Source organism: Emydura macquarii, unplaced genomic scaffold, assembly GCF_026122565.2.
Source record: "Emydura macquarii macquarii isolate MOO-44397 ecotype Brisbane River unplaced genomic scaffold, CSIRO-AGI_Emac_v2 contig_2636, whole genome shotgun sequence".
NCBI classification, from domain to species: Eukaryota; Metazoa; Chordata; order Testudines; family Chelidae; genus Emydura; species Emydura macquarii.
The window spans coordinates 6,938,839-6,961,970 of NW_027132773.1; the positions used below are offsets into that span (position 1 = coordinate 6,938,839).

The 23,132-nt window shown below is 40.9% G+C and overlaps 1 protein-coding gene across 3 annotated transcripts in view; it reads right to left on the reverse strand.

Annotated features, from left to right (window-relative positions):
• Positions 1 to 2,032: 2,032 nt before the first annotated feature.
• The window catches only part of MON2 (MON2 homolog, regulator of endosome-to-Golgi trafficking), a 155,248-nt gene continuing 134,148 nt past the window's right edge, over positions 2,033 to 23,132 (reverse strand). For all 3 annotated transcript variants that reach the window (XM_067564122.1, XM_067564121.1, XM_067564123.1), the window contains 2 exons: positions 16,237 to 16,319; positions 2,033 to 5,122 (listed from right to left, as the gene is read on the reverse strand). In XM_067564122.1, the coding sequence (XP_067420223.1) occupies positions 4,959 to 5,122; positions 16,237 to 16,319 (247 nt within the window). In that variant the 3' untranslated portion in view covers positions 2,033 to 4,958. The remainder of the gene's footprint in view (positions 5,123 to 16,236; positions 16,320 to 23,132) is intronic.

Sequence of the window (23,132 nt, forward strand, 5' to 3'; positions counted from 1 at the left end):
GGAGACTAAAATGCAGTAAAGGGGGCTGTGTATATTTATATACTGGTTTCTTGATAACCGGCGTGGGGAATCAAAAGCACAGTTTGTGGCTGGTTGGGAAGCCTGACATCAGTGTCACCCACCAGTGATTGGAAGAATCTGCTTTCCTTTTACAGCCTGCCCTGACCTTGGCATTTTCAGGTGGCTACCCTAGGCCCAGAAGGGTTACAGAGGTCTTCTCCAGTCTTCCAATTAGGGCTCTACCAAATTCACAGTCTATTTTGGACAATTTCATTGTCATAGGAGTTTAAAAATAATAAATTTCTGTTCCATATATTTAAATCTGAAATTTCAGTGTTGTAACTGAGGGGGTCCCCAACCCAAAAGGAGGTTGTGTGGGGGAGTCACAAGACTATTGTGTGTGGGGGGGGAGGTGTCAGATTATTGTCATCCTTACTTCTGTGCTGCTGCCTTCAGAGCTGAGCACCCAGTTCTAAAGTCAGTGCTGCCACCAGCAGCAGATCAGAAGTAAGGGTAGTAATACTATACCATGCTTTGGAAGGGCTGGGGTCTAAGAGATGAGTATGCCTAGGACATAGCTCTGAGGGAAGAGTGAAGGGGTTTGAAGCTTAGGGGTGCAAAGTTGTTTCATAGTTTAGGTCTGGAACCCATGGTAAATTGAGGGACTGTATTATAGGACACCTACCAAACAATGCAGAAGGTAGGGTCTAAACATTGGCTAGCTGGTCTTGTAGCATTTTTGTCAAAGGGGAGTTTCTTATGTAGAACACTACTTTTACAGAGTCATACACATTAAAGAGGAGAGTTTTGATCTGACATCCATGTCTTTGGTTCTAGTTTCAGGTCTTTGCAAGCTTGGTGAAGCCATTTCATTTACAGTTCAAAAGAAGTCTATCCTCATCTGCTTTAGAAACCTCTAAGCATCCACAGGAGAAAGGTACGTGTGGTCTCTCCCTGAAGTCTTTCTGTGCTGTTGCTGGTGTTGGCCCTGCCTTCAGAGCTGGGCTTCCAGCCAGCAGCCAGGAAGCTTTCTGAAGCTGGGGAAGGTTCCCAGAGGTGGGTCTGACCCAGCCTTCGGAACGGCCCGTGCAGGGAAAGAGGAAGTCGTATTCTTCCCCAGCCTGTCCAGGACTAGTAGCTGGATCCCCGCACACAGTAGGAGCCCCTGGTTGGGATGCCCCCACCCCTGTCCATCTCTGGCTCCAGACCCAGTGCTTGGGAGTTAAAGAGGTCTTAGGCTGGTGTGTAGTGGGGGAGGGTGACCTGGGCAGTCACTCACATGCCCACTCATAAGGCTGGCCCTGCCTCACCTCCAAAAAGTGAAGATCCCCCATACCATGCCACCCTCACCACTGTGCCGCCGCTGGCAGCAGTGCTGCCTTCAGAGCACTCTCTGATCACCCCACTGTGAAATCTTGTCTCCCCTACAATAGCCAGATTTCACAGGGGAGATCAGATTTCACAGTCCTTGATGGGTTTTTCACAGCTCTGAATTTGATAGGGCCCTATTTCCAGTATCTTGTATATGTCCTTTTTGATGTATCTATAGAACTTTCACATTTTCACTCCTGCCTTCCCATCATTTTTTGGGTGGTGGTGGTTGCATTTAGTAATTTTATTGTTCAAATTAATTTTCATAATTACTGGAAGACCATTCCCACAGAATCTAGAGCCTTATATTAAGTTGCAGGAAGGGAGCTCAAGAAGTTATCATTGTGAGGCTACAAGAATTACCCTCCGACCCCCTAGCTACTTTTGGTGATCCAGTGCAGTGAATTTCAGACTAATGAATAAGAAAGTCAGGCTCCACTCTTGCAGACACTTATGCACATACTTCATGTGACAGTAGTTCTATTGATTTGAATGGGGCTACTCATGTTAAAGTTAAACTCATACATATGTATGCTGCTTCAGAGTCTAAATTTTTACTGGGTAAGATTTTTCTCGAAGGAGGATGTACAGAATTACTAGAAATATTGATAAAATAAAAGTTCTACAAATCCAAAAAGACACTCTGCATCAATGCTCCTATATCAATATTTATTAGAAAGCAAGACTTCAAGTGGTAAGTAATACTGGAGTTATAAATGAGCCACATGACATAATAAAGAGGCTGACTCTCATCCACAGTGAAAAGCTGTCCTTCTAAATGAAATGCTTAAGTTGTTTGTTAGCTTTCATAAGGTAGGCATTTATATAAAAAAAGGTAAGAATGTCTGACTGGGTTAGACCTCAGCTTTACAGTGAGTTCCAGATGTACAATGCCATAAGAATCATAATTTGGTGACTAAGGGGAGGAAAAATAAGGTAAGTAGACGGTTGGTTTTAAGTGCATCTTAAAGGGTGAGTCCCCTCAGGTGATAAAGTATACTGAATTCTAGAAGAAAAGAATATAGACAAATAAAACAGAAGTTGTTTTGTACAGAACAAGCTGAATGAAGGTTCACTGAGCTGAGTATATACTGTAATCGTTTATTGGGTCTGATGTATCTTTAGCCTGCTTTCCCAAATAACATAAATATGAATTAAAAACAGTAAGCTCTGACATAGCTGACATTCAGACCAAACTATGTAGAAATGCTAGCTAAAATAGATAATTCTGAATAATATTGTGCATTTTAATTTTTTTTTTTTTTAAAGTGACACTATGGGCCCTGACCATACTTCTACTGAAGTCAGCAAGACCTGATTGTAAAAAATACGTTGCTTTCATCAATACCGCAGTTGTTTTCAGATTTTCACTGTTAGAGGAGATCTGAAAATAGATGTTCATTTGGGATACAGATTCCTATATTGTGGCATTTTGGAACTGCTTCTCCAAATTACCTATTTTACACTAAAAGTGACATTAAAACGTTGTAAGACACTACCCAAACTCTGTTGTTAGGGGAAATATTTGGTTTTCTAATACAAAATTTGTGATCTCTAAAGCTAGGGCAGAAACTGGTTTATCAGGCTTGAAGACAGAATTCTATACAACTTTGTTCACAGAGAAATACACATGGTCTTAAAAGCCTGTTGCACATTTATGGTAGTTTAAAATGAAATGTAGAGGAAAGCTCTCTCTCTCTCCTATTTTTCTGTTTTTTAAATAAGCATCATAATAATATGGAGGATAAAAGGAACAAGCATTTAAAAACTGTCATTGCATAGTATTATGCACTTATAGATTCTCTAATCCTGACCAATTCATACTGAAACAGTCGACTAGCAACTCCTTCAACTTTACATCTGTTCACATAAAACCAGTGGATACCTTTTAGCCTACAAAAATGTATGCATGATCCTTGCACAAGATTTTAAAAATCAGGAACCTAAAAGGTAAATTATAAAATCCATACGAGTTGTCTGCCCAACAATTCCCAAGGACCTCACCTGACTTCATATGATCACAGAAATGTAGGACTGAAAGGGACCTCAGTAAGTCATCTACACTGCATTGGGGCAGAACAATAGCAGCTATTAGGAATTCAGCACTTTGGAAAAATCAGGCAGGTGCCTAGCTGTGGACTTAGGAGCCTAACTTTAGACTTTTATGTTTTTAAAGCTTGGCCTTTGTCTCTTCACATTGATGATAATAAATACCTAAATACAGGTGAAATATTACTCAAACAATTCATTAAATAGGAATATAATATGCTATATCACAATTCAACTTTATAAGGAATAATAGTACTCAAAAGTGTTCTATTTCAATTATGTAGTACATGAAAGGGAAACAAAATTCACATTTTACTTCATGACAGAAAGTTTACTGCACTTCTAAATGGATAACAATCTTCAAAAATACACTTCTCATGGTTTTATATCACGCACACATTTCATATTGAAAGGTTAGAACAATTATTGTTTGGGCTGAAAAGACATTACAAAACAGAGCGCTTAAGATTACTGAAACAAACGAACAAAAATTACAGCCAAATATTTCAGATATTTGAAATCACCTTTCTTGGATCATAATTCAAAGACAATGACAATTACCATTATGGGCAAAAAAGGGATATAAATCCCAAATATGAAACATTCTTGTAAAGCAGGACAACTACACCAAAACCAAAAATGGACAGACTTAAGTAAAATGAATACGCTGAAACAAATATTTTGTGATGTGAGGTATGGTAGAGTTGGAGTGCTACAGTGTATTTCCACATATTCAAACTCATTTCAAATCACCTACTTTAAAGTTTGAACTCAGCAGATCATTGACTGTTTGCCGCTGTCTTTCATCACGTCCTCTTTGTTGAAATAAGATACATTCAAATAAGCAAAAAATTAACTGCATGATCAGATATGAATAACCATATCTGCCAATTAAGAAGGCAAATTGTAAGTAAAAATGCAAGCATACAACTTAGTATTCATAATAAATACATTTTCAAGCATTTAACATTATCAATATTTTAAAAAGAATTTAAATAATAAATGCAATTATTTTATACAGAACTGTACCATTTATTATACACACAAGTTCATCAGTTCCCTTTGTTTACAAAGGCTGGTTACAGATAATAATATGGAATGTTACAGTACCATCTTGCATAAAATTTTAGTACAATTTTGAACTTGAAAAAAGGGTGCAAAAACACCAGCCTAATAAATCTGACTGAATTGAAATACTTATTTTAATTACATCATTAACACATACACCACAAGCTGTACATAAGCCCACTTTTCAGTCACCATTTCAATATACTGTAGCAAGTACATTAAGTTACAACTGATTCCACTTAGTCAGTTAAATTTATTAAAGGCTTGCACTGCTACTCACTCTGGAACCTTTGAGCTGTAAGCTTGTATGCATGAATTACAAAGCTCTTGTTAGTACAATTGAAAGGAGGTCAACACTGGTTGCCACGTACTAGTCACAAGAGATTTCCTCAGAGAAGACTCACTTAGGAACAAACATTCTTTTTTGGGATACATTTTTTCCTTCAAAAATAAAAAAAAGTTTTATCTTTTCAAGACTCTCCATTCTGTACCTTGGGTGCTGGTGGATGCATGAAGTCCTTAAAGGGAACTAGTGCCTCTTTGAGAGCAGAACAGACTTCCGAGGATGAGCAAGTGATACATTCAACTAAAGTTGGGTACAACGCAATAACTTGTGCCCATGTGTTCGCATCAACTGTAACAAAAAAATACAAATGAAATAATGTAATATTGTTCATATTTTTAATAAAAACACTTTAAGAAAGCTATGGGACACCAGATTTTTACCCCAATATCTCATTTAGCCCCAAATGGTAATTTTTAGTTAAGAAATAAGAAGTGAATATGTATATTCAGAATAAGAAGACTTTGTTAGAAATCAAAAGTCAAAGGAAAATAATTTTTATTACAAAGAACCCTAAAACCCTAAACTATTGGGATGCTGGTCCTCAAAATAGGGCTTAAGTGAACCTCATAATAAGTGAACAGAAAAGCCTTTATGAAAACACACTGCTTTAAATTCTAAATCACAAATATAATGTATATTTTAAAATGTACAGACATTTTCTATCAATATAACTAAGTCAGTTCTTCTCCGATTACCTCACAAGAACCAAATTATTTGTGTACCTTGCAACATCTGACACCAAAATGGCCCATCACTCCACCCCCACGCTGGGGGAATGGGGAAGAAAGGAGACAAATTTTGCCTCAACCATCCAGAACAAGAAAAATCTTTGGCAGCTCTGTTTTACATAAAGTATCGCTAATGATATGCTACAACAGTGGTTTTCAACCTTTTTACATTTACGGACCCCTTAAAAATTTCAAATGGAGATGCAGACCCCTTTGGATATTCAACTGTGGCTTCTATCTCCCGAACTCAATGAACCAACGTGATGGCTAACAGAAATGCTGTTTTCATCAACAAATGGAGGAATGAACAGGTAAACAGGTGGCCATCAGAATCCATGACTCCAGGATCTCTATAACAGAATCTTATCCTTAACCATAGACCAGCTGTGCTTTGAGGCAAAAAAACCCCAAGACTGGGAATGAAGGATCTTCCTGTGTTCCTGGGAGAGGAGATGAGGATCAACCTGGAAAGTGATCAGGGAGTGAACTGCCAGCTTTATTTCTCACATGTATTTCTGGGCTAGGTTGGGACTATTAGAATAGCTCTGGCTTTGTCCTTTTTTATTTTGAGTAAGAGACTTTAGATGTTAGAGGAATCTGGGGAGAATGAGTACAGTAGATCCAACAACCATTACAGATGAAGGGCATTCTCCAAGGATCAGTGACCCCACGTGTTTCTGGAGCAGAACTGTATTTATTTCTTATTTACCACTGTGGCAAACAGGTCTATTTGAGGGGTGTCACATTGCTGGAATACGTGAAGTATGATTGGGATCAATCTCTCACTTGTGGTTTTGAGAGAACTGCCTGCTGAGTGAGTGGGCAGTTGCATTCTGGACTCCTAGGAGGTAAGCTGCTGTGATGACTATCTCATTGCATATACACCCATTCCAAATTTTGACAGATGGAGAGGGATCTTGCCTCTCCTTGCTGGTTGATATAGAACATGCATGACACGTTGTCCATCATGAGCTTTGTGTGTTTGTCTTTGATTAGTGGTAGAAACTAGAGACAGGCATATATGACTGTCCTGAGTTCCAGGAGCTTGATGTGCAGGGTGGTTTCTTAAGGTGTCCACCTGCCCTGGGCCATGTAGGTGTCTTGATGTGTTCCCCACTCTAACAGGGATGCATCTGACATTATAACAGTTGCTGGGGGAGGACAGGTGAACACTGTGAAGGTATTTCTACCAACTGAGATTCCTTTATGAAGGTGGGTATAGAAAGTAGTGTAGTAGACAGTCTGTTCAGTGAATAAACAGTCCTGAACCACCCTTGAAGGCATTATATTTGCAGTCTTATGTGGTCTATAATGGAAGTACCAGCTGCCATATGCTCCAGAAGCTGAACACAGTTCTTGACTAGGGTTTGAGGGCTAATCTGGATTGTGTTGACTATGTTGGATAGGACCATGAATCTATGCTTTGGGAAGTAGACTCTTGCCACTATTGAACCAAGATAAGCTCCTATGAATTCTAACTTTTGCAAAGGGGTCTAATTGAATGTTTAAATGCAGGCTCAATTTGAGAAAGAGAGCTATGTCTTTGCAAGTTGCCTGTGAAATTCGGCCCACGAGTGACCTTTCAGAAGTCAATTGTCTAGATAAGGGAATACCAGAACTCTTTTTCTGTGGGAGTGTGCCACCACTACTGACATGACCTTTGAAAAGACCCTTGGGGCAGGTGATAAGCCAAAAGGAAGCATCCTGTACTGAAAATGGTCCTGACCGACAGTAAAATATAGAAATCTTTTGTGGGATGAGTGGATCTTTATATGGAAACATGCATCCTGAGGGTTGAGAACCAATCCCCTTGGTCCAGTGACAGAATTATTGTTGCAAGTGTCACCATTTTCAATTTGTGTACCTTCAAAAGGTGTTGAGTAGTCTTAAATTTAGGATGGGTCTCCAAACATTGTCCTTTTTTGGAACCAGGTAATACCTGGAATAAAACCCTATCCCTCTGTGCTGCAAGGGAATCGATTTTTTAGCACAGAATAGAAGAAGAGAGTGTGTTTCCTGTCATAACAGGTTCCTGTGAGAGGGGTCCCTGAAGAGGGACAGGGAAGGGGGATTGGAAGACAGAAGTGAAGTGGATGATCTCCAAAACCCACTCATTTGTAGTGTTATACTCCCCAGCCCACCAGAAGTGGTAAAGGCAGTTGCCAAAGGGAGGAAGGAAGATGAAATGTTGCAGTTGGTATGAAAGAGGACAGCAGCTCCGGAACTCAAAAAACCTGTCAAAATTGGTGCTTCAAGGTGGAAGATTGTGAAGTGGATGGTTTTCTCCTCTGGAACCTTTGTCTCTTGCGCTGATGTTCATATGGCCTCAGGGAATTGGAGAATTGGGTGGGGCTAGATCTCTGTGCTGTCTGTGACTTATTAAACTCTCTCTTTTGGTACATGTATAGATCCCCAGAGAAAACGTAAAGTGGCCCTGGAGTCCTTTAATGTGAGCAGAGACTTGTCTATGCTGTCAATAAACAGTTTAGTGTCATCAAAAGGAAAGTCTTCAACTGTATTCTAGACCTCCTTTGGAAATCCTGAGAGCTGAAACCGGGAGGTCCTCCTCAAAACTACTGCCATAGAAATCGACTGAATGGCAATATCAGTAATGTTGAGAGAGGTCAGCAGAGATGGTCTGGCGAGCAGTTGGCTTTCTGCAATAATTGCCTGGAATTGCTATTTGTGTTCTGCTGGTAGATGTTCAATAAAGGAGTTCAGGTTGATATATTCTGTATGGTTGTACTTCGCCATTAATGTCTGATAGTTGGAGATTCTGAATTGTAAAGTAGCTGATGAATTTCTAACAAACAAGTCAAGGTGCTTATGATCTTTATCATAGGGTGCAGACTTAGCATGGTGCTGCCTTGCACAGTTGTTAACTGCCTTGACCACCAAAGATTTAGGAGAGGGATGAGAAAATAAAAATTCTGAGTCTTTGGAAGGGACATACTATTTTTTGTCCACTCTCTTGCACATAGGCAGAATTGGTCCAGGATGGCCTCAACAGGCAGGGTGATGCAGGCAGATGAAGCTTATGGAGCATGTCAAGCAGATTATGATGTGGTTCTTTTAACCTCCTCAAGAGGAATCTGCAAAGAATCTGTGACCCTCTTGATAAAGTCTTGGACCTTCTTAAAAAAGTCAGCCAGGGATGGTGGAGGTGGCATGACAGCTTCATCCAGGGATGAAAAAGAGATACTGGCTGGTGGAGAGATCTCTTCATCGGTCCTAGCTTCCTGTTCCTCAAAGGTTTCTTCCTGAGGTTCTGGTCTCTTGGAGAGGGAGGGTGATGGAGGCTGTCAATATCTCTGAGATGGGTGGTGCTTGAGGCCCTAGAAAATTGTTGACAATAGGTTGCCCATGGGTCCAAGTACGACCAAAGGGGTGCCACATGTGGCATGGGTGGTGGCATCCAAGGGTGCTCATACCAGAGAGATGGTGGTTCTGAACATCTCTCACAAGTGAGAGCCACTTCCTCAGAGACCTCTGGAAAAGAGCCTCTATAGGAATGAAGTGGAGAGCCTTGGACTGATATTTGAGAGATTGAGGCAAGATCTTCATCTGGATTTTCCTCTTCCAAATCACTCTGAAGTTGTGGAGCAGCAGAATAAACGTGAAGTACAACTGTCAGTACCAGGAGAATGGAGATCCGGAAGTCCTTAGTACCAAGAGTATATCAGAGCCAAGCAACAGTGAATCATGCATCTCGGACACAGGAAGGTCTCAGGGAAAGCAAAACTCCTGCAGTATCAAGAGTGTTGTCAATACCAGGTCCACAGCCTGCGCCGAAATGATAGTGGCAGAGGAAGATGACAGTAGCATAAATCTTGATCACTCCAAGGAGAGTTCAGAGAGAGCCTGAGCAGGCTTTTTCAGTACCTGGTGAGAAGAAATAGCACTCTATTTGGTGCCTCACTCCTTTAACGGTACCTATGACTTCTTGGATCTCAGGACGTTATAGTCTTTAGGACAGACTGTGCCCTTGGTTTCCTAGGAACCAGCAGCCTCATGGATACCAGGTCAGAAAGCAGTGGGTGCCGAAGTGGCTGGAGTCATCAGAGACCATGACTTCTTTGAGTTAGATTCCCTACCTGAAGACCTCAAGGGACAGTATTTGGGAGTCTTATGAGAGGAATCTTGGATCTTCCTCTTAGATGCTCCAAAGAAGTACAATTTGGAGACAGAGGAAGTAGTAGACTTACTCTGAGACCAGTGTACGGGGTCGATCTCCTAGCCAGGGTCAGAAGCTGGGTGCAGTGAGCTCTCTATCATGAGGAGTCAAAGTTTGATCTCCCTGTTTTTTATGGCTCTAGATTATAATGACAGACAGAAGTTGCACTTCCAGGAAATATAAGATTCCCTGAATGCATTGCCTCATTGGGATTGCCTCCTGGCACAACATGCAGTGTTTGAAACTCGGAGAACCAGTCATGACCTCCCAGTAAAGTAAAAACTCCTAGGAGGAGAGAAACTATCTAAAAGCTATATATAATTTTTTTTAACAATGTTTTGTTTTAAATTATAGCTAAAACTACTACTAAGTACTAACTATTACGAAGAACAATTATAATAAACTATCTACTAAAAGAGTTAAGGGAACACAGTTGAGGTAAAACTCAACATGAACAACTGCTAAGACTCTGTCTCAAGCCGAGGCGGTAGAGCAGGAACTGAGGGCAATTCGCTCGTGCAGTGCTATATAACAACAGAACAGAGCATGAGACTAAGTAACACACATGCACAGGCTGAATGGATGCTGTTATGAGAAATCTCCAATAAAACAGGCAGGGGACACAAGCGCACCTAGAGTGGAGCATCCATAAGGACACTACTTGAAGAAGAAACGTACACTGCTGGCAGAGGTAGTGATACAAAAGGCTTTAAGTGAAGAATATGATTGCCTTAGCAAACGTGTCTTAACATTTTACTATGATCTAATGTATGTATTTACAATTAAAAAACACTAGTCAAAAGGCATGAGAACTCTCATAACAGAACTTCATCTTCTGAAATAGATACTGATTTAAGGTCATTTGTAGATCAAGCTCTTTTAACTTTATATTTATTTGACCTTGCATTACTTTTAAGAAGGATTCATTTTAGATAGTGATTTTACTTAGGTATTATAAAAATGATACTGGTATCTATGTTTTCTGAGGGTAGAAATATCTGTAGAAATTAATTAATTTACTACTTTGAACCATGACTCAGGAAAGGATCCCTCTTCAGGAAAGCCACAGCCATTTACTTAAGCTCTTTGATGCTTAAATGCTATCTTAACTGGGGCTTTAAACTTTAAACCAAGAAAAATATTTTTCTACAAATGAAAACAGTTTAATATAATTATTATGATTCAGCTATTTCATATAATCAGCTTATTATACATTTTACATAGTAATCAGTTACTTCTTTTACCTTTTAATATTTTGTGTATTCTTTTTCATTTGATAAATATCTGTCACATAAGCTACATTATTTTCTTTTAAACAACATCTCATTGAAAACTGTGATATGAAGTATTACAATTAAGATTTTCAAAGCAGTCCAGGAGATTTACTCACATCTTCCATTAATTTCAAAGCAGTCCACGGAATTTAACCACATATCTTCCATTAATTTTCCCACAAAAACATATTCAAAACAGGTGCAACTCAATTTGATAACTTAATCAGGTTTATCTGTATAAAATATCACCACCTCCAAAATACAAAAGCCTTATCTAAATTGATCATTAAAATCATGTTATAAACCAGCTCTCATACAAATACATTGGCATGGCTTTCCAGGTACTGTATTTTTAAATGAAGTTATGCAAATTTTTACTTTTAAAAGGTTTTATTAACTAGTTGACAGAATCTAAAGAAGCTACCAACCTAAATGAACAAAATTTGAAATTCTTTTTGTCAGTTTGCAAAAGGAGTGGTTACTTAGTGTATAATAACTAGACTTCTCTGAGATGTTTTGTCACTATGGGTGCTCCACTTCAGGGTTGCGCACACCAATACACTTTCAATCAGAGGTTTTCGGTAGCAATATCCGTGTGGTCTGCATCTTTACCCTATACACTCCCGTGCTCTGATCTGGGGGCACATACAGAGGGGGCAGAATTATCGCTGCTCCAGTTTCCTTGTCAGCCATGAAATCCTGCCAGAGGCAAGGGCTCAAAGAAGAAAGGAAGAAGGATGAGTAACAGAGCACCTATAAGAACAAAACATCTCAAAGAACTCCAGGCACTGTACAAGTAGCAACCTCTCCTTCTTCGAGCAGTTGTCCCTATGGGTGCACAACTACAGATGATTCCTGAGCAGTGCCCAAACCACAGGGGCAGGTCCTCAGCAGTTGGATCTAGTACTCACTGCAGAACAGTCTTACCAAAAGCTGCATCTGCCCTGGGGACATGTACCATAGCATAATGCTGGGAAAAAGCATGCATGGACAATCTGCTGGCAGCTTTACAAATGTCCATAATGAATTATATACTTAAGCAGTGCAATAAAGGTGGAATGGGCAGTCATCCGATCCGATCCAAATGTTTTGCAACATGCCAAAATGCATCGAGACCCATTTTGATGGTCTTTGGGTGGAAATAGGGGTTCCCTTTATCCTGTCTGCAAAAGAGACAAAAAAGTCTAGGAGAGACTCTGAAGGCCCTAGTTCTTTCAGTGTTGAATGCAAGGGCTCTTCTCACACCCAGAGTGTGAAGGCTAGCTTCTTCCCTTGGAGTGAGAGATCTGGGGTTGAACACTGGCAACTGAATGTCTTGGTTAATATGGAAGTCCAAAAAGAGACCTTGGGCAGGAAGTGAGAATGGGGACATGGTGTTTTACCAGATAAAAGTGACACTGTAGGGTGGATCTGCCACAAGGGCTTCTAGCCAAAGGGGGACCCTTCCACGTAGCAGGGTCTAGAGCTCAGGCTCCAGCCTAAGCCCAAATGTCAACACCACAAATAAACAGCCCCTTAATTCAAGCTCTGCAAATCTGAGTCAGCTAGCATGGGCCAGCCATGGGTTTTTGATTGCAGTGTAGACACACCCTTGGTGGCCAAGAAGTGAGGAAGGCATCTCCTAATGAGTTGTAGCTGCATTCTCCCCTCGAGCAAAACTGTGGGAATTTCTTGTTATATGGCATCATGAAGATGCCTGAGAAGACACCAGAGTGGGCGGGCATGGCCCCTACTTTTTAACATGGGTGTAGTAGCCTCAGGCAGGTGAAGCAGGTCATCAGCTCCCCTGATGCAAAGCCTTTTCCCAATGGGGAGGCTGAGGTGGGCCTTAGCACCCCTCACCACAAGGCACTTCCCTCTGGCCAGACACCTGAGAAGCCCTAGGTGAGAAATACCCGTACGATAGGATAGCTCAGCTCCTATTTGAAGTCCTTGCATAAATGTCTGCTCGGTGTTTCTGCTATGATTCTCTGCAGAACTATAGAGATGCCACTGAGATATTGATTTGGTGGGTTATGCACCAGTTCCAAATTTCATTGCTTCTGTGCACAAGAATTGGGATCTTGCTCCGCCTTAGCATTTTATGTAATATATGGTGGCTCTGTTGTCCACCATGACTCTTATTGAGTCACCTTTGATTCTGGGTAAAAAATGACTGCACTTATATTGAACTGCTCTGAGCTCAAATAGATTGATGTGAAGAGCAGACATCTGATGGGTCCACTGCCTTGTGCTATGAGGTCTTCCTGGAGGTGAGTTTCCCAGGGAGGCATCTGTGATGATGGTCCTTGTGGGGAGTGAATGCAAGCATAACTTCCACTAACAGACAGTTGAGAACTCAGAGAGACAGACACCCTCTTGGATTAGTTGTGCTTGAGTCATGCTTGAAGGCATTAGGAATGCAGTCTGGCATGAGGTCTTACGAATGTACAGGCTGCATATGGACCAAAAACTACAGGCAGGCCCTTGCTGTAGTGTGTTTGTGGGAAATTAATAAACATTAAATTAAAAAATTAAAATAAAATAAAAAATAAGATAAGTAAGATAGCTACTCTGAAATTAACTGACATTGCAAAACTCTTCTCTAGCACAGGCAGCTGAAGAAAAAGGCAGCAGGTTTCAGACCAGAGCACAAGGATGTATAAGGCAGAGGGGCAGACACTGCTACTAAAAACTGCTCATCAAAGTTATGGGCGCTCGCACTCCTGAAATAGAATACCCCTAGGGACAACTACTTGAAGAAGAATCTATGTATCAAGGACTGGATACATAAGGATGAAAATTTTGCCTTAGAAAGAAAAAGCTGACAGAGAATGAAGTTATGTTGTGGTTGCATGCAAGTTAGCCGTGTACTATATAAAGCTGAAGCATTTTCAGATTTCTAGGGATTAATGTAGTCACAGTGCATGCTATGTTTTATAATTTATAAACCCGATAGAAAGTCTCAGATACAGTGGATACTGCTTATTAGCAAATTCTCAGTTTCCAGAAAAAAGTTTCCATTATCTCAAATTCGCCAACAAGTGAAAGGCAGATTTGTGGGGCTGCGGCTAAGAAAGGAACTGTTGGGAAATGCGGGTGTAGCCCGCAGAGCACAGGGAGAGGGGTACCACACAGCTCCATGTGCCCCAGTAACACTACTCCCCATGGAAAGCCCCAGCATCGGGGCTGCAGCCCCCCCAATCCTGATGCTACTCTGCCCACAGCCTCTCTTCACAGCCCACCGTGCTGGAACTTTGGTAGGAGTTTCCCCGTTGGCAGGGATGCAGGCAACCCAGCCCATTACCTCCTTTGTGGGCAGCAGGTCTCTGGGTGCAGTCAGGTTTGTGGGGCTGCCACCAGGGAAGGCACATCCCAATGCTTCCTTCCCTAGTGGCAGCCCCAAACCTGTCTCTGGCCAGGAACTTTCTTCCAAAAGAAGTTCTCAATAGCACCATGCAGTTGCCAATATTTGAATCCCATTAACATTGTCAATGGGACAGGACTGGTTCCTGGCAAAATGTTGCTATCAATTGGAAGTTGTTAATATCAGGATTGCTATTAAGCGGAATCTACTATATTTTACTCTTGTTTTGCATATTATTATTTCAAAGACAGTAATGCATGCAGGAGATTTCTGTACGATTTTGCAGAATTCCAGAATTGGCAAAAAGAAGTAGCTTTTTAGCAGTTTCCATTCTATTCTTGTTGAAAGCTTCCTTAATTTTGTATTTTTCTCTTCAGCTGGTGCTAAAAAAAATATAGAGCAAGTTTAAAGGGATTTTCAAGTGGCATTTTAAGGAACATGATCATGCCTGAAAAAAAATTTGAGCCTCCTTGAAAAGCGACAGTTAAAAATGTGCTTCAGACTGGGGTAGGAGAGGAAAATAAAAACAATTAGCCATCCAAAGTGATAGCTGCAACTGTCTTAAAATAACCCCTTCTAAAATAGGTGACCAGCTGTCAATAAAGCTAAGGTACTAATGTTTATTAAGTCTCCAGATGCAGATACATACATATTATACAAGCTTGTTTGTTTTCTCCATGCCTGCTCCATTCTCAATCATTGGTAGACATTTGAACTGGACAAGAACATCATTTTTGAAGCTTGTCAGTAACCAGGCCTCTTGTCAATTTCAGAACCCTTCCAGAATGCAAGAACAGAGACAGCAGAGGTAATGGAAGCATAGCGCAAGATCGATCTGGCAGCAGCGACTTTGCCGCCGTCAGTATAGACATACCCCTAGTAATTAAAGATTTGTACCAACACAAGAGAGCTAAAGAAGTGCACAGAAAATGATCCGATGGGGCTTAGAGGTTGCCAGCTGACTGACAATCCTGTGTCTGACAATAGTGCCAGGAGTCATGGAAATAAAACTTAAATTTAAATACTGAACTGACTGGAAGGCAAAGTAAAAACCAGAAAAGAGACTCGGAGAAGCAGCAAGATAAAGAAGCTGAGTGGTGGCAGGAGAGGCATATCTCTTGATGAACGCTCCTTAACTGACTATGGTCAAGAATGAACTGGATAGAAGTTTTCTAAGAGCAACAGTGAAGACTATTGGTGAATACTTCCCACAGGGATGAAAAATATTCTGAAAACTACAGTTCTGCTTGTCTAGCATTAGGAAGCCAGCACCCAGAAGCGAAAATATTGCATAGATGCTATCTTTAGAAAAATAAATTTATCACTATCACCTTACATAAATGACTGTCTTAATCTGAATGCAGTAAACAGGATGGACCCAATAGTGAATGAGAGCTCTAAGACTCTGAAAGGAATATGGTCTGCATAAGAAGGATCTAGCAAGATTAAAGGATATAGACTATAATGGGAGATAGAGAAAATTTCACTCTACCTTTTTAGCTAAGATCTTATAATATTTGATAGGAATTATTTGCTGAAAATGTTTTAGATTAAGAAAGGGCATTGGTACCTCAGCTGGAAGCTTTCTACTCTAGTGATCCTGACTTCTTTTGTAAAGTGCTGAGAGGTCTACTGGTGAAAAGCACCATATAAGAGTTGGATATTATTTTATTTAGGCCATCTACATCTCAGGTATGTATGCTGAAGGACCTGTTAAACAGATGTTTTAAACATTTCTATTTGGCACCTACACACACATGAAAGTGCAAATTAAGAATCTCACTTTTCTTGAAAATAGCGCTTTTAATATATATTTTTACACAAACATATTACACAGACATATTTAATTTTGTTTAGACCTCTGATTAAAAACAACTTACCATTTTCAGGCTGAGTTTTCTTCAATGAATCTATGAGAGTACTGACAGCTTTTAAAACAAATATGATTTCTGTTACTTGTTGCCTACAAGGGGAAAAAATATAAACTATCATCAACTGTACAATTTCAGAAAACGTTTCCCAGAATAGGATTTTCTGTTGACTTTTATATAGCAAATACAAAAACAAATTTTATACAATAAAACCCTTGGGTGGTGAACCCAACCCAGTGAAACAAAGGATACTTAATGCTATCATTAATATTCATCTTTAATTCATGCCGCTTTATCACATACTTGTCACACATTTATATTTAATTTAATTTTTAGAAATCATATTAATACATAGGCCTCAATCCTGCAAAGACTAATGTATATGCTTAACTACAAGCACATAAGTAGTCCCACAGAAGTCATTTATTCAATCACATACTTAATGGATAATATTTTCAAAAGCTTTTGAATGGAACTGAGACACCTAAGTTAGGTGCTCTTAACATTTTTAACTTAGATTTATGTTCAGTTTTCTGTTTCAACAACTATTATGGTAAAATAATGCTTCAGAGTACTATCACTTGGCTATTTTTATTTTATTTTTGAGGAATTTTATTTTTTTCCCCCCCATCAATCTGAAACCCATCAATTGCTCTGCTAGAAATAAAGGAAGAGATGGTTACAGAAACACTGTACTTGTACTTCGTTGTCTGTGAAAGCTGTACTACCATATATTGCGCTCCTGAACTCTGGATAATAAGTCCTGAGGATAACTGCTACTTTAAAGCCCTTCCAATCAATAGCCTTCCCAAATTTGGCATCGACGTTTGATCTGAAACTCCCTGCCTTACAGATTTTTCCACAAGAAATGATCACTCATCCTATGCAATAATTGCAGTTCTTCGAGATGTGTCTCTTGATGGGTGCACCACTCTAGGAATATTTGCACTCCCTGCAACTTCTATAGGAGATTTTTCATAGCAGTGTCCGTTTGGCCCAAGCATTCTTGTTACTTCACTTTGTGCTCCGTGGCGTTGCTATACAACACTGTGCTGGCTAACCATCGTCAGTTCCTTCTCTACAGTGAAGCCCCATGGCAGGGAATTCTGAAGCAGAACAGAAGGAGGATGGGTAGTGGAGCACTAACAGGGACATACACCTTGAAGAACTGCAGTTACTGCACAGGGCAAGTAATCGTTTCTTCTTCGAGTAGTAGTATCCCTATGGGTGCTCCCCGCTAAGTGACTACCAAGCAGTTCCCCTTGAAGGAGGACTAGGCTTTGGAGTCTAGTCCAGTATGGAAGAAAGTACAGTTGAGCCAAACACAGTATCAGAAACAGAGTAATGAATTATAGTATAGCATTCAGCGAATGTATGCATAGAAGCCCAAGTTGAAGCTTTACATATTTCAATAATAGGAATAGTCTTAAGAAAGGCTGTGGAGGTGGAAATAGATCTCAGCTGTTTGCCAGAAGCTGGGAATGGGCAATGGGAAGGATCATTTGATGATCACCTGTTCTGTTTATTCCTTCTGAAGCTCCTGGCATTGGCCACTATCAAAAAAGAGGATACTGAGCTAGATGGACCATTGGTCTGGCTCAGTATGGCCATTCTTATGTAGACTGAGTTTGTATGTCAGCGGGTGCTTCAAGATTACAAGATTGGTAGCAGTTACTAATACCTTCAGTTATCCACTTAGAGAGCAGCCTCTGTTTAAAGATTGCAGCTCCTTTTGTTTTGTCTTCAATCAAGACAAACAATCTGGAAGTCTTCCTTAAAGGTTTAGTTCTATCAAGGTAGAAGGCTAGGGCTCTCCTGACATCAAGGGTGTGGAGCAATAATTAATACAGAAATGAGAAGATACTTTTGGCAAAAACTTGGAGTGTGGTCATAATGTAACCATGTCTCTGAAAAATATTATGAATGGGGGATATGCCATAAAAACGCTCATTTCCCCCACTCATTGAGCCGACGTGATGGCAAACAGAAATGCCAATTTCACTGATAAATGGAGGAGTGAGCAAGCAGCCATAGGTTCAAACGGTGGTCTTGTAAGGCATTTAAGAACCAAACTGAGGTCCTGAACTGAAGTAGGGCATGTAACTGGCAGAAAAAGGTTGCCCAGGCCTTTGAAGAACCTCTTTGTTATTGGGTGAGCAAATACAGAGTAATTTTCTATAGAAGGATAGAAGATGGTGATTGCTGCCAGATGAACTTGAATGGAGCTCAGCGATAATGCCGAGGGGTCTGCAGCTCTAGAATGTAGTCCAGTATGTTTAGCAGTGATAAGGTTGTTAGTGCAACATGTTTGAGATTGCACCAGTGGACAAATCTTTTCCATTTTTGTAAGTGCAGTGTGTAGATTGTTTACTGCTGTGTAGTAACCCCCTTTTTACTTGCCGTGAACATGTTTGTATACCTATGAATCATCGACCAGTCATACCTTGAGATGAAGGAATCTAAGACTGGGGTGAAGGATCTTCCCGCTCTCCTAAGAGAGGAGATGAGGAGTAGCGTGGAGAATGATCGGGGAGTATACAGTCAGCTGTATCAGGTAAGGAAACCATGTTTGTCAACTCTGGCCTTGTCCCTTCTTATTTTGAGTAGTATTCTGGATATCAGAGGAGTCAGGGGGAATGCATACAGAAGACCTGGCAACCACTGGAGGTGAAAGGCATCCTCCAGAATCAGTGACCTAAACTGGCTCTGGAGCAAAACTGGGTGCATTTCCGGTTTATCGCTGTGATGAAAAAGTCTATCTCAAGAGTGTCTCATTGTCAGACTATGTGGTGAAGTATGATGGAATCTAGCTCCCACTCGTGGTATCAAGAGAATTGCCTGCTTCTGAACACCTGGAAGGTATTCTGTGATAACAATCTGATTGCGTATATGCCAATTCCAAAGCTTTATATGCTCAACACAGGGGAGGGGGATTTTGATCCCCCTTCCTGGTTTATATAAAACATGCATGATGTGCCATCAGTCATGACCTTTATGTATTTGCCTCTGATTAGTGGCAGAAACTGGACACAAGCATATCTGACTGCTCTTGCTACGAGAGAAACCCCCATTTTGAAGTCCCCTGACTCCATCTTGTATCCCTGGCCTCCATTTTGAATAACTCATCATTAGATGAAAGCTGTAGGTCACTTAAAACTGAAATTGGCAGGGAAAACAATGGTGAGGTAATTGTTGACCATGAGATTGGGTACCTTCTGGGTACATTAGAGACAATGTTGCAAAGTGGCATGGACACTGGCAATGAGGCAGTTGTTCATCATGAGATTGAGTACATTATAAACTATGTTACAAAAGGGCAAGTAATGAGGTAATTGTTGATCACCCAAGACAGGAATGTTAGAAACAAATGTTGCAAGTGATATGCACTCTGGAGAATTCTGACAAAAAGATACTAGCAAAAGCAAGCAAAACAACATGTCAATCAAGCCTGTCAGAAATGATTATAAGGAGAGGCACAGAGAACATCAAGTGTTCCATTTGTTTGCTTTGCCCAGCTACTTTATGTCCCAGTAGCTCGAGACAGTTTCTGACCTGAGGGATGCCTATTGACTACGTTGGATGGGGACATAACCTGTACGTTGGAAGGACAGCTCTTGCTACTATTGAATCAAGATGAGCCCCTATGAATTCCAGCTTTTGCACAGGGATCAAGGTGGACATATGAATACTCACTTGCAGGTGCAGATTGAGGAAGAGTTTTATGACATCATATGTTGCCTGTAAAGTCATTTCCAAGGAGTATCCTTTGAGAAGCCAATCGTCTAGGTAAGGTGACACTAAAATTGCATTCCTGCAGAGGTTAGTCTCAACTACTGACACGACCTTTAAAAAGACCCTCAAGACAGATGACAGGCCAAAACGGAGCACCCTGTACTGAAAATCATAGAAGTGTAGGACTGGGAAGGACCTCAATAGGTTATCTATTCCAGTCCCTTGCACTCAAGACAGGACTATGGAAAATTAGTCCATTCCTAACAGGTGTTTGTCTAACCTATTTTTAAAAACCTCTAATGATGGAGATGCCACAACCTCCCCTTGGCAAGTTGTTCCAGAACTTAACTACTGTGACAGGAAGTTTTTCCTAATATCTAGCCTAAACCTCTCTTGCTGAAATTTAAATCCATGGCTTCTTGTCCTATCCTCAGAGATTAAGAAGAACAATTTTTCTCCCTCGTCCCTGTAACAACCTTTTATGTACTTGAAAACTGTTATGAAGATTGAAAACTCAATCTTCTCTTCTCCAGACTAAACAATTTTTTTCAATCTTTCCTCGTAGATCATGCTTTCTAGACCTTTAATCATTTTTGTTGCTCTCCTCTGGACTTTCTCCAAAGATTTATCCAAATCTTTCCTGAAATGCGGCTCCCAGAACTGGACACAATACTCCAGTTGATGCCTTATTAGCATGGAGGAGAGTGGAAGAATTACTTCTTGTATCTTGCTTACAACACTCCTGCTGATACATCCCAGAATGTTTGCTTTTTTACAACAGTGTTACATTGTTGACTCATACTTAACTTTTGATCCACTATAACTCTCAGGTCCTTTTCCGCAATACTCCTTCCTAGGTGGTCATTTCCCATTTTGTATGTGTGCAGTTGATTGGTTCTGGCCTACTGTAAAGCAAGGGAATAATTTATGGGATGGGTGGATTGCAATGTAGAAATACGTATTGTGAAGATCGATGGTCAAGAACCAATCCCTTAAATCCAGTGACAGGATTATCGCTGCAAGTGTCACCATTCTGAATTCTTGAGCCTTCACAAAGGTGTTGAGTGGTCTTTAATCTAGGCTGGTTCTCAACTGCTACTCTTTTTTGAAACCAGGAAATACCTAAGGAAAAACCCTTCCCTCAGTGCTGTGTTGGAACTGATTCTATAGCACCTAGGTGTAGAAGGGATTCCATTTCCTGCCATAGCAGGTTCTCATGGGAAAGGTCCCGAAAGAGGGACAGGGAAGGGGGATTGCCAGGTGGAAGAGGAAATTATCTGTAAAACCCACTTGTCCATAGTGATGGATTTCCAAGTCCATCAGAAGTGGTAAAGGCAGTTATCAAAGGGAGAAAGGCAGGTGAAAGGTTGCAGCTGGTATGAAAGGAGATGGGAATTTCACAACTTTGAGCATCCTTTCAAAATTGATACTTTGAGGAGGAAAGTTGTGACGATGAAAGCTGGGAGGTAGATGGTTTCCTCCTATGGAACCTCTGCCTCTTGTGATGAAGTTCATATGGTCTCTTGCAAGCTCGGGAACTGGGAGAGAGAGAATCTCTGCTGTCTGGGACCTACTAAATTCTCTCTTTTGGGCAGGCGTGTAGATCTCTAGAGGTCGTAGAGTGGTCCAGAAATCTTTTAATGCGTGCAGCGATTAATCCGTATTGCCAGCAAACAATTTAGTACTATCAAAAGGAAAGTCTTGTATCATATTCTAAACTGTTTTTGGGAATCCAGATAGCTGAAGGCAGGAGGCCCTCCTCATAACTACTGCCTTGGAAATCAAATGAGCAGCAGTGTCGAGAGAAGCCCACAGAGATGTCCTCACGAGTTGGCCTTCTGTAACAATTGCCTGGAACTGCTCTCTGTATTCTGCAAGAAGATGTTTAATAAAGGAGTTCAGCTTAGTAGTTTGTGTGGTTATACTTCGCCATTAAGACCTGGTAACTGGCAATTCTAAACTGTAAAATAGCTGACAAAAGATTTTCTACCAAGGAGGTTAAGATGCTTAAGATTTTTAATCATTTTTAATTTAGTATGGTTCTGCCGTCCACTTTCATTAACCAACTCAACCATTAAGGAGTTAGCAGATGAGTGAGAAAATAAAAATTCTGACTCATTAGAGGGAACATACTATTTTTTTGTCCATCCTCTTGGACATGGGAAGAATTAAGGCTGGATTATGCCAGATGACCTTTGCAGGATCTGGAAATGCCTCCTTGACTGGCAGGGCAATGTGGGCAGTGGAGACAATGTGGAGGATGTTGAGCAGCTTAGGATGAGGTTCTTCAATATCCTCAAGGAAGATCAGTAAAGAATCTGTGACTGTCCTGACAAGATCCTGAAACTGCTTAAAATAGTCAACCAGGGTAGGTAGAAGTGGGATGCCAGCTTCATTCAGGGATGAAGAAGAGATATTTCCAGTTGGGGAGACCTCCTCGTCAACTCTGACATCCTGTTCCTCAAAAGTCTCTGCTTGAGGCTCCAGTCTCCTGGAAAGGGAGGTGAGGTTGTCTTTCTTTACAAAGGGTAAAGCTTGACGCTCTAGAGAATAGACGGTGATAAGCTGCTCCTGGGTCCTAGTCTGGTAAGGGCAAGAAGGGGTGGTGCATATACATGGATGGGGGAATCCAAGGGTGCTTGCCCCAGTAGGATGGTAACTGTGGACATCTGTAACAAGTGACCTCAGGCTCCTCAGGGACCTCAGGAAAAGGGTCTTCAGAGGGATGGCATGGAGAGCCTTGCCCAGATATTTGGGAGGCTGAGGCAAAGTCTACATCAGAATCCTCCTCCTCTGAGTCACTTGGTAATGGTGGGGCAGCAGAAGGAGCTTGAAGCACCACCACTGGTATCAGACAGGTGTCTGGGCATCTGGAGGCTCTCAGTACTGAGGAAGTGTGAGGTACCACCATTGGTGATGGGCAGGTATCCGGAGATGTGAAAGTTCTCGGCACCAAGAACAGATCAGAGCTGAGCAAACGTTAATTAGGAGTCTCTGACATCATGAGGTCTTGGGGAAACCAGAATTCTTAAGGTACCAAAAGCATTGGTGGTACTGTGTCCATGGCTTGCGCTAAAGTAACAGTAGCCAAAGGAGTGGATAGTACTGCAAGTTTCAAATGCTCCAGGAAGAATCTGGATGGAGCCAGAGCAGTCTTTTTTGGTACTATGTCA